The sequence below is a fragment of the Parasteatoda tepidariorum genome, chromosome 9, assembly GCF_982258835.1.
Source record: "Parasteatoda tepidariorum strain Cologne lab strain chromosome 9, Ptep-v5.0, whole genome shotgun sequence".
Lineage (NCBI taxonomy): Eukaryota > Metazoa > Arthropoda > Arachnida > Araneae > Theridiidae > Parasteatoda > Parasteatoda tepidariorum.
This window is the reverse complement of record NC_141763.1, coordinates 47,360,227-47,372,737: the sequence shown is the minus strand read 5'-3', so window position 1 is coordinate 47,372,737 and position 12,511 is coordinate 47,360,227. Positions and strand designations below refer to the sequence as shown.

Genomic DNA, 12,511 nt, shown 5'->3' with positions numbered 1-12,511 from the left:
AATTTTTAAGGTCTACATTTTATTTCAATAATATTTTTAAAAAATTTAACTAGATTATAAAATCTTAAATTTAGATTATTTTTTTCTCATTGTTAAGTACCTTAATTCAAAATTTAGATTTGTTAGAGAAATCTCGTGCCATTCGTCAAGCAAAAGATGAACGTTCTTTTCATATTTTTTATCAGTTGCTGCAAGGATCCACACCTGAGCAAAAAAGTAGGTTTACCATTGTTATCAAACTTGTAAGTTATGTTTATAAATCTTAAATATTAGTTTTCAAATATGCCTGCAGTAAAAAATATGTTTGTAATGAGAGGCATACATTTTGTATGTAGAAGTGTCCATAATGTGAGGTTTTACTGTTTTAATAATATATAAATTTCAATATAAATGTTTGTTTTTAGAGCTCTTCAAAATTGTCATTGATTTTATTATTTAATTGGGGAGCAATTACTTACATTTTTTATTAAAACTATTATTGCTAAAACTTTTTTTCTTTTAGAGAGCTTCCTTCTTGAGGATTCAAAGAACTACACATTTTTATCAAATGGACACGTAGCAGTTCCAGGTTTTGATGAGGTTGCGGAATTTAGAAGCACATGCAATGCCATGTCTATCATGGGACTACATACTGAAGATTTAAACGGTATTTATAGTCTTCTGTCATTGTTATCAATTTATTAGTTATAATTTTTTGTTTTCGTCTGCAACATATCTATTGTGTTAATGTAAGAGACTTATTTTTACAGACAAACAAATTTTTACGGAATTTTTTTATTTTTATTTTATTGAATAAATTAAAGCATTTTTATAGAAATATTTTAAGTAGTGTCTAATATTTGAAAATTTTTGTAAAGATAAATAATTTCATTTTTTCCATTTCATTAGTAATTCTTTTGCTTTGTCATTTGTATATATTTTAATCCTTTTGGCTCAATGTAACAGGTTTATTTTCATAAGTAATTAAAAATATTTTTTTTTAATGTTAAAAAAAGTGTATGCAGTATTTTTTTTAAAAATTTGCATTTGTCTTTTTCTGGTTTATATAACAGATTTAATTTTTTTAATAAAAATTTAAATGTTTTTTTTTTTAACATTGTCAGTAGGAAATTATTTAGAGTTTTTTTTTAAAAAAAAATTATAAACATAATATGAAATTTTTCATTTCATTACTAATGATTCTTTTGTTCTTTGGGTTCATTATAGTCCCTCATATTATAGAAAAGTAATTTTTATTTTATATTTTCTAGCAATATTCAAAGTAGTGTCTGCCGTATTGTTATTTGGAAACATGAAATTCAAACAAGAAAGAAACTCGGATCAAGCAACATTGCCTGATAACACAGTAGCTCAAAAACTTAGCCATTTGCTAGGTTTGAATGTAACTGAAATGACAAAAGCTTTTCTGAAGCCTCGCCTTAAAGTTGGAAGAGACTATGTCACAAAAGCTCAGACTAAGGAACAGGTAAGACTATATTTTGAAACTCTGTTTCTAATTAAAGTTTTATAATATAAGAAAATTGGATATTTATAGATTTTTTTTTTGTACAATTATGATGTATGGGACAAATCTTTTAGCTTTTACTTGTTCTAGATTTGAAAGTCTTTACGTTTTCTATCGGTTTGAAAAACTACTCTTTGGTAAATGCCTCGATTTTACCACTAAAAAGGAAAATTAAATTAACCTCAGAATGAAGCTATGTTTTTTGAAAGAAAAATGAAGTTCAATTCAAAGGAAATATATAACTATTTTATTTGCTAATTACTATGAAAGCTAGGATTTTAACCTGTTATGAAAACCAGTTTATAAAAACTATGAAAGCTATTTCTCTTTTAGACATGACAATTTGAAATTTTTTTCTTAAACATTTAAGAGTAGTTAGTAGCGTAGAGGATCATCATTTTGTATTTTAAATACTGTGATTTTGATTTGTAATACAATCATACTTTAAATATATTCGCTATAGCTCCTGTACCTTTTTATTTACGTTTAACTTTAGGCTTAAGTGCTCATTTATATCATATATTGAGTTGTCTTCAACTTGTTGTAATATTTAAGTTATATTTTTCTAATGTATTCCTTATGTTTAAGAAACATAAATTGAAGTTTATTTGATTTATTTAAAGGCTGAGTTTGCTGTGGAAGCTATTAGTAAGGCCTGCTATGAGAAAATGTTCAAGTGGTTGGTGACAAGAATCAACAGGTCTCTTGATCGTACAAAAAGACAAGGTGCTTCTTTCATTGGTATACTTGATATTGCTGGATTTGAAATTTTTGAGGTATTTAAGCTCTAAATTGATATCAAAATTTCCTGTGTTTGATTTGATTTCTTTAGTTTTAATTTTTCTTTTCTTTTTTCAGCTAAATTCCTTTGAACAACTTTGCATAAATTACACAAATGAAAAGTTGCAACAATTGTTTAATCATACAATGTTTGTACTTGAGCAAGAAGAATACCAAAGAGAGGGTATTGAATGGCGGTTCATTGATTTTGGCTTAGATTTGCAGCCTACAATTGACTTAATTGAAAAGGTAGTTTGTTAAAAAAAATTTTTTTTTTTAAATGTATGCAAAAGAATGCAAATGTTTAAAAATATTGTTTAAGTAACGGGAATATAATTGATTTATTCAGCCTTAATTTCGTGTATATAATCCATGGATTACCTTTTTAAAACATAAACATTTTCATTGCTGATAATCTGTCAAAATTATTTTCTCAGCATCATATGTCACAAATTATCCTGTCTACTTTCCAAGCATTGATAGTGTAAGGGACTATTCACACTGGATGCGAAAAAATTGCAATCTGGTTCTCTTTCGGGTCCAGCGTGAATGTCTGTCCTGTAAATATGATCTCAAAATTATGTTCTCAGCACCATACGTCACAAATTATCCTGTCTACTTTCCTAAGCCACAGGGTTGAGTTTTTGACGTCAAAAAGTGGTTTTTGACATGACAAGGGTATAATACTGGTTTAAACCGTCAAAAACCCGTCAAAAATGTCAAAAACTGAAGTTTGACAGGAAAATATATAAACTTCAAAACTACCAACAGTTGCCATGCATTATATTGAAATTTAATTATACTATAGGTAATCAGCAGGTTTTAAAATATTTTTTAATTAAAATTAAGGTAAAATAACAGATTTAAAATCTCAGAAATTTATATTCAAATGCATGTGCAGAAAAATTTTGCACAAAAATTGTTTAAATATTTATATTTAAAAAAATTTTTTTTTTCTTTTTGATACTTAAGAAAATTAAAAGTTTATTACTATGCATTTTTGACATATAAGGAACATATAACTAATATTTATAAGGAACTTACAAGTTATGTTGTATAAATACAAACTTGATATAAGGTACAAGTGTATAAAAATTTTTTTTTAATGTTATACCGAATATCTTTATTATCCAGTATGTTAATTTGAATTTAAAAGTAGTTATATTTATGAATAATGATAAATATAATTCATATTGTTTATTATATTTATTTATAATTATTACACTTATCATTTTAAAACAATTTTTATCTCTTAATTTTTTTTTCTCCACTTGTATTAAGAATACAAATAATGCATATCTTGAAAGCAAGAAGTAATTATTCAACAGCTGAATATTTAGATATTCAACAAAACTATATCGTATTCAGCAAAATGAAATTCACAAGTATTTGGATAAACTAAATTTTCAGCATAGTAAATGAATAGGCTGAATATACTGTAAATCGACACTAACTACTCTGTGTATTTAACAGAAAGCACTTAAATTTGTATTGTCTTATGTTAAAAAGATTATTAAGAAGATTTAAAAGAATATTAAAAAGATTTTTCTTTAAAAGAAGATGTCTGATGTACAAAACTGCTAATGTTTATCTTTAAAAATGTCTAATTTTTAGTATAATCTATACTATACACTAAATTTGGTTATAAATAAATTTCTTAATAATATCACTGCAGATTTTCAATAACACATGAAAATGAATACATATTACAAAAGATGTGAGTTTTAATAACACATGAAAATGAATACATATTACAAAAGATGTGAGTTTTCAAAAGTACAAGATTTTGGTTACTATTCAAAATATAAGTGTTTTTTCAAAATTTTAAATTTATTTTTTCTAGAACATATTTAGAAACACTATCCTTTTAAAAATATATAAATTTTATGTATTAATTAAATTTCACATATGAATATAGGTTTTTGACATTTTTGACAGTGAGGTTTTTGACGTGACGGTTTAAACCATGGTTTAAACTGTCACATGTCAAAAACCTGCCAACCCTGCTAAGCCATGATAGTGTAAGGGACTATTCACACTGGATGCGAAAAAATTGCAATCTGGTTCTCTTTCGGGTCCAGCGTGAATGTCTGTCCTGTAAATATGATCTCAAAATTATGTTCTCAGCACCATACGTCACAAATTATCCTGTCTACTTTCCTAAGCCATGATAGTGTAAGGGACTATTCACACTGGATGCGAAAAAATTGCAATCTGGTTCTCTTTCGGGTCCAGCGTGAATGTCCGTTCTGTAAATATGATCGCGTGTCTGCTAGACAGTTTCCCTCAGCCCATTGACTCACATATATAATGTAGATTCACTCACGCATGACTTAGTTTATCTTGATGGGAAGGATTTGTCTATTTATGGTATTTTCATCATAAATATAAATAGATTGTTGTACTAAACAAGATGCTTTATATATTGCACACAGCAGTGAGTGTCATCCGACTGCAGATTATAGATATCCGCTGGAAAATATACCACAGATTATCCACATAAGATATTGGTAATAGAATTAATTGTACCTTTTTAACTATTGATACATTCATATACTTGACATTCACATGTATGATATCAAATAAGTAGAAATGACATACAGTTTCCTATGGAACTTTCAAGAATTCTATTTCTTTCATAGGATGGTGTACCTAAGTTGAAAGCTTTTGATATTTTTTTGTGATTGTACTAGATTTAAATATTTATTTGTTACTGTGTGTAATATTTCTTTCTTTTTTTTTATAATATTTAGCCTATGGGAATATTGGCTTTACTTGATGAAGAGTGTTGGTTCCCCAAAGCGACTGACAGAACTTTTGTTGATAAATTAGAAAGTGCTCATGCCATGCACCCTAAATTTGTTAAGTCTGATTTCCGAGGCAACTGTGATTTTAGCATCATTCATTATGCTGGAAAAGTATGTATGGTTTTTTTCCTTTAAAAGCTGTTACTTTTTTTTCTAAATTGGCCTGAAATTTTTGTAGTTCAAAAAAATTTTTTTTCACTAGTAATTATTTTAGAATGATAATAAATGGATCTGAATTATTTATATTTTTTATTCTTCATTAAATAACTTAGTCATTCTTTTTTTTTTCTTCATAATATTTTTAATTGAATCAATTTTCTTTTTAACAAATTAAGATCTATGCAAATAATTGTTTACATAGGAATGAGTTTTTTATAATTCATGCTTAAATGAACAACTTGTTCATTCTAGTGCCAGGAAAATGCTTTTCTATTCTGTTGTATAAAATATTTAATTACCTCAGTTATATTTCAGATAGATTAAGATTTATGCTACACACATTTATAACATTAATTATAATGTGTAGAAACACGAAATTTAATATGTATTTATTTAAAAAGACATTAATAAGAAATGAATAGTTTATTTAAAAAAAAATTTGTATTTGACATGACAGCTGCATATTCTACTGCAAATAAATTTATTATCTTAAAAAATTATAATGTATGTTATGAAAATGTTGAATTATATCTAATAGTTTAGTTTTCTTATTCTTGAAAATTTCAAATAATTGTAGATTCATTTACATGTGTTTTGTGATTTAAAAAAATACAGGACAAGATATTTTTAAAATTTTGAACAAATTTATTATTTTTCGGTAAATTTTTCACAAATGTCTGAAAAAGAATTTTAATTACTAAGTGAAAGTTGACTTCAAATTACATATTTCTATTTTTTCTGTATGTCTAAAAAAGAATTTTCATTTAATATTAAATTTTTATTACAACATGATTAAGTTTATAAAATAAATGATTTAATAAATGTAATGATAGTCACAATGTATGCAATATTACTTAATTCTTTTAAAAAAAAAATTCTTTTGAAAATTTTAAAGAAGTTTATCAAAATTTATTGTTTATTAAGATTTTAACCTATATGACCTAATTTTGATATAAGTTGAGCAAATTTTTTTTTGACTCTCCCCTGCATCCCTGGTTTATATTAGGATTCTTTTTATGTGCTTTTAAATTTTACCGTAAATCAAAATGTGTGTAAATGACTTTTTTTTTATGAATATTTATTTTCTGTTACTAAGAGCAAATAAATTCTTTATGCAGGGCTGTTTGTGCTCCGTAAAAAAAATCCGGATTTCAGGAATTTTCGCTAACAGTGATCCGGAAGTTTCCTTAAATCAAATTTTCAAAGGTGGAACTTAAAAACACAGTTTATTTTATTTGTTTGTAAGGAAGAGCCAGAGAGATACTTTATAAGCTTATATTCATGATTAATATTAATTTTTTATCAGTAAATAGTTGTTATAATCATGAACTCGAGAAAGAAAGACATATTTGTAAATTTTAAATACTTCTAATTTTTCAATTTAAACTTTTTTTTTAACTCAAGAAATTTTCCGGAGTTTTGACTTGGGCTCACAATCACCCCTGTTTATGTCTTCATGAATCAATTTGCAAATAATATTCTTAAAGATGATTCAAATTGTAAAATTCTAATTACTATCCCTTTGTTTTAGAGATGAAAAAATGTCTTGAGTACAAGTTGTTTTCTATTTCTTTTTATACAGGTGAATTACCTTGCAAATCAGTGGTTAATGAAGAATATGGATCCTTTGAATGATAATGTTGTATCCTTATTACAAGCTTCTCAAGATCCATTTGTCGTGCAAATATGGAAAGATGGTATGCTTAACTATTTTTGTAATTTTCTTTTTGCATTTTTTATAAAGACGTATACTTTTGATAATCAATCTAAAAAAGAATTTTTTAAGTTTAAATCTTAAGAAAGATAATTTATGGAATTTAATATTAATTTTAATTCATTTTTAAAAATATCCATTTATTGACAAGATGACTGTGGGGAATCAAGTGTTTCCCTCCCAATGGGGTAACCTAGATTTAAATCTTGACACAGTTGCTAATTAATTTATGGGTTGGCTTATCAGTGCTGATGAAAAATATCCCCAGAAGTAGAGAGATTGTTGGTCCTCTAGTGAATCATAGAATCCTCTTGTGATCTGGCTAACAGTGGAAGGTTGCCTTCTCTATGTAACAAAAGAAATTGCTTTTACTTAAAATTTCTTCCCAGGATTTGACTTCATTTTAATGCTTGATCACAGAGTTACTTTGTCTTTGGGTTGTGTTCAAAAATATGAGGTTACAGAGTTGAAAATTGAAATAGTGCACATCTGATATGGGTGATAAAAATTCAAAGTTAATTAATTAAAAATAATTAATTACATTTGCATTATTATTATTGCATGGTGCGTAGCATTTTTAAAATGTGCTTAAGGGGACTCATTTTTTATTTTCGTTTTTTAAAAGCCTTTAAAGGTGCTTTTTTCATGGTGTTTTTACAAAGTACTTAATTTTTCCTTTTTGAAAATGAGATTTTTTCCTTCACCGTGTCTATTTTCATATTATGCAAAAGCATGGTTTTCACTTTGTTCTATTCAACGTTTCCGCAAATCCTTCAACCCGAATCCAGTTCGGTGTGCCATTGGTCCGCAACATATGATAGCACCCCATTCATGTTACATGTTTGATGAAATACTTGGGAGTCTGCATTTGCGTCTACTGAGCTGGGTTCGGTGAGATTCTTGCACTCTCATATGCAACTCTGCTGCATTTTGCAAAATATTCTCAATTTCAGACTTCATTTTCCACCCTCTGAAATTGAACCGAAAATTCTCTATCTTTTCATCGTGGCTAATACAATCAGGAAGAGAATCCTTTGTCAGAAACTAGTTATTTTATCATGATCATGTAAAGTCTTTGAAAACTATTTTATATTTTGTTAATGTATATAGTGCTTAAAACTATTTTTTGAGTGCTTAAAAAGTACTTTAAAGGTGCTTATTTTTTGTTGAGAGATTTGTCTATGGATCCTGTATTAGCTATTAAGTATTGTAATTATAGTTAAATGTAACTGTATCGTAATTAATTACACTGTATAATAATTAATAACTATTATACATTTAGAAACTTCTGTAAAATATAAGTTTTTAAATTTGATATCCTTTTTAAAAACTGTCTGCAATATTCGAGTTAGTTACCCAACATTTTAAATTGGATTATTTTTTATTTCAGCTGATATTGTTGGAATGGGAGTAGCAACTTTAGGTGATACTACGTTTGGTGCCAGAACTAGGAAAGGAATGTTTAGAACTGTCAGTCAACTCTATAAGGAGCAACTTTCTAAACTGATGGTTACTCTACGTAATACTAATCCCAACTTTGTGAGGTGCATCATACCAAATCATGAAAAGAAAGTGAGTATTAAGAAATTTTGTTGTCACTTTCAATAGAAGTTTTAGAACTTATGGCACTTTTCTGATGAAATTGGTTTTATAATTTGAGCATTTATTTTTAGGCTGGCAAAATTGAAGCATTGTTGGTGTTAGATCAGTTGAGATGTAATGGAGTTTTGGAAGGTATTCGTATTTGCCGTCAAGGTTTCCCTAACAGGATACCATTCCAAGAATTTAGACAAAGGTGCATTTTTTATCTGTTGATATCTTGTCTTGAAAGTAATATTTATAAAGTACACAACCCGTTATCCGGAAATCAGAAAACCGGAAAACCAAAAAACCGGAACTAAATTCCATAAATTTTCCCGCCATTTTTTTTTTAAAACCTCATAAGATTTCAAGATTTTTCTTTCTTTTTTGAAAGATGTTTACCTTACCATCATTTTGGAAACAATCATTAGTGTATTACTTCATCGTTTTTTCTTCTTTTTAAGATTATTTCCAAATATATATTTTTTTAGTTGAATTTGACAGTAAAAAAACGGCTTTTTGTCGCGATTCAGAAAACCAGAAAAATCAGTTATCCGGAATGGCGATGGTCCCGATTGTTCCGGATAATTGGTTCCCTACTGTATTTCAAAGGGTTGACAGTGGTAAAATTCAAAACTGTCTTAAGTGTCTGTTTTTAAGTTTTTTGTCTTGGAAAATAAAGAAGCCACAGTCTGTGTGACTTAAACTTCACTTTTACTTTACAATACCATCTTAGTGTCTTTAGCCACTGAACCATCATTAAAAAGAATTGAGGTTTGATTCTCAGTGGTGGCTTGAAGCCTACTCAGTTTCACATTGATGACTGCCAGATTGACAGATGAGTACAGATAGCAATGTGAATCACATTATCACAATGAAGCAGCCTTTGGTCACAAAGTTGTGAAGCCTTCAATTCCATGACAGCCCTATCACCCAATGGGCTTTTGCCGAAATGATTTATATTACTATCTTGGTGAAAAGAATAGCCTGGATTTTAAAATAAACAAATATCTTAAGTACAAAAAATTAAGTTTTAAAAAGTATTATAATTTTTTTAAAGAATATTAAAATCAATGAATATTTTTATGCTACCAAATGATGCAGATAAGTAACTTTTCAAATGTTAAAAAATTTAATCACAAATACTCTTGATTTTTAACAAATTGCGACTTTCGAATTTTTTTTTCAATTTTCATTATTAGCAATAGAGCGTTATGGCTGACGATAAACAGAACTCCATCTATCAGTCATGAATAACCTAAGAGCTTCAGGGTGCTTAGCATTTTTAAAAAGTGCCTAAATGTGCTTATTTTCCATTTTTAAAACCCTTAAAGGTGTTGTTTTCCATGGGTGTTTTTAAAAAGTGCTTAATTTTTCCTTTTCTGAAATGTGATATTTTTCTTTATCATGTTGATTTTAAACGTTTTCACAATTAATTCAACCCCAATCTATTTTGGCGTACCGCCGGTTTGTAGTGTATGAAAAACCATTTGTTTTACATGTTTGATGAAATACTTGCGGGTTCGCACTTGCGTATACTGAGCTGGATTCAGTGGTAAGGATTTTTGACTCTCATGTGCAACCCTGCTGCATTTTGCAAGAGATCCTCAATTTCAGACTTCATTTTTTGCCCTCTGTAATAGAATAAAAAAAATCTCGAATTTTTGCTTATTATGGTGACCAACTAAACATTGTAAATTTTTTCTCTCTATAAGCGTTAATTTCATCATTTGTGATGCGCCATCGTCTTCGTCGCTGTAAATAAAACCAGATGAAACCATCAATTGTCAAAAACGTGCCAACCCTGTCTAATTATGATATTTTTCAAAGTTCTTAAAAGTATCTTTCGAGTGCTTGAAAAGTGTTTAAAAGGTGCTTATTTTTTGTTGAAAAATTTGACTACGCACCCTGGAGCTCATAACATTTATTAAAATAACATGTGTGCAAAAATTTGATATTTTATGCTATCTAATTTTCACAGCAGAACATATTTAATGTGTGCTTCATTAAACTATTAAGCAGACAAAGTCCTGACGTTTTAAGTCATTTTAAAATGTCATTTGTACGAAAAATAGTTTCATTTTTTTTTTTTGGCATTAAAGGTGTTAGGGAGTGACTGAAATGGCAAAGTAGTACAAGTACAAAAGTAGTACAAAAAAAGTAGTAGTAATTAAATATCAGAAAACATATCACAACAGGAATAGGGAATTTATGAAATGGCTAGCTATAGCTAAAATCTGTTTCCAAAGTTCTTTTTTTAGCTTTATATTGATTACTATTTTATTAAGTCAAAATATTCAGGGGTCTGTTTAGAAGAAATTTGGGTTCGCAAAATATCTTTTCATGAAAACTGACCCTTCACAAAATAATTTATCTTTTAATCGGACCCTTCACTAGTTTGTTTATCTTCATTATTGTTTTGTTAATCGAATAAACTCTTCCAGGAGGGGAGGGGGGAGAAAGACTCTTCGAGACAAACTTAGTTTCTCTAAGTTTAAATTCTAAGAAAATGCTCATAATTTTTTTTGGTCAATAAATAATTGATCAATTTATATTTATTCATAAAATTAGTAAATAGTATATTATGTAAATAAAAATTAATTTCTGGCAATTTTTTAATTAAAATATTATAAATTTAAGAATTGTTTAAGTTTACTTACTGCATAACACATTAAAAGTGATACATTACTAAGTTGTGTTTATGTCAATTGAAATTATTAAAAATGTGAGTGATTTTTGTTTCCATTATTCGTCCAAAATGAATATAATGTGTTGAGCAGTATAGGCTAAATACCAAATAACAGGACCCTATTTCCAAAAATTCACAAAAGCAGGACCCTGGTTGAAAGAATGTAACTTAACGCTTATTTTAAAGTCACAAATTGTGAATAGTTTTTTCACAATTTTACTAAAACAGGACCTTTCACAAAATGTCTGGACAGACCCCTGATATTGTACCAAACTTTATCTTTAGTTTTCAATGGTAGAATTTTTATGTATTTGTTAAGGAGAGAATATTTATCTATAGAATTTCATTTCCACTAGAGTTTTGCTGCTCTGTGAAAAACATGTTGATAAGTGGATTGAAGGAAACTTGAATATTGTATTTAAGTTTTATGAAATATGTTATGTCTACTTTTGCATTACGGTTGGGTCCCAAATAGTTCGGATGAAAGTGATCCTACTGTGATTTTAACTTTAGATCTTGTTTCATTTTAGATATGAATTGCTTACTCCAAATGCCATACCAAAAGGATTCATGGATGGAAAATTAGCATGCGAAAAAATGGTTTGTAAGAATTATAATTTTTATTGCAAAAATGTTACTTGTATGTGATCTCCTTTTGCCTTACACTAACTTTTTAATGAATAATTTCTTTTAGATTCAAGCTTTGGACTTAGATCCCAATTTGTACCGTGTAGGTCAAAGTAAAATATTCTTCAGAGCCGGAGTTCTTGCCCACTTGGAAGAAGAAAGAGACATGAAAATTTCGGATTTGATTGTTCAATTTCAAGCTTGTTGTCGTGGTCTAATTGCCAGAAGGTATAAATAACATACAAACATATATTAACTTCAAAACTATGCTAACTAACTTCTTGTTTGTTGCTTGATGTCTCTTGTAAAAGTCAATTAATTCAGTTTAAGAATCCAATTTTTTTTAAATTTATTTTGTTAACTTATTTAGGGTTTAAATTTAAGTGTTAATAAGTTGGTTTTAAAATTTCTAGATTTTATGTTTAAAATACATTCTTAGTTCTATCTGAACTTCTATGATTTCTTTTCTTTAAACTATCTATCTTCATTTAATTATTTTTATTTAAATCGTAAGCAAGTTATTAGTTTTTTTTATAAGTATGCATATTATCTAACAACAATCATTAATATTTCAATCACTTACAAGTTGTAAATAAGTTAATACAAAATATTCTAGGTTTGAAGTTTTGTGATAATTTAAGTCTCTATCT

At 27.7% G+C, this 12,511-nt stretch overlaps 1 protein-coding gene across 2 annotated transcripts in view; it reads left to right on the top strand.

Annotated features, from left to right (window-relative positions):
* Positions 1 to 12,511, top strand: part of zip (myosin heavy chain 10) — a 120,924-nt gene that overhangs the window by 77,854 nt on the left and 30,559 nt on the right. For both annotated transcript variants that reach the window (XM_071187215.1, XM_071187214.1), the window contains 11 exons: positions 118 to 216; positions 503 to 646; positions 1,251 to 1,465; positions 2,128 to 2,280; positions 2,363 to 2,533; positions 5,038 to 5,202; positions 6,833 to 6,947; positions 8,355 to 8,536; positions 8,638 to 8,759; positions 11,765 to 11,834; positions 11,929 to 12,089. In XM_071187215.1, coding sequence (XP_071043316.1) covers positions 118 to 216; positions 503 to 646; positions 1,251 to 1,465; positions 2,128 to 2,280; positions 2,363 to 2,533; positions 5,038 to 5,202; positions 6,833 to 6,947; positions 8,355 to 8,536; positions 8,638 to 8,759; positions 11,765 to 11,834; positions 11,929 to 12,089 — 1,597 coding nt within the window. The remainder of the gene's footprint in view (positions 1 to 117; positions 217 to 502; positions 647 to 1,250; positions 1,466 to 2,127; positions 2,281 to 2,362; positions 2,534 to 5,037; positions 5,203 to 6,832; positions 6,948 to 8,354; positions 8,537 to 8,637; positions 8,760 to 11,764; positions 11,835 to 11,928; positions 12,090 to 12,511) is intronic.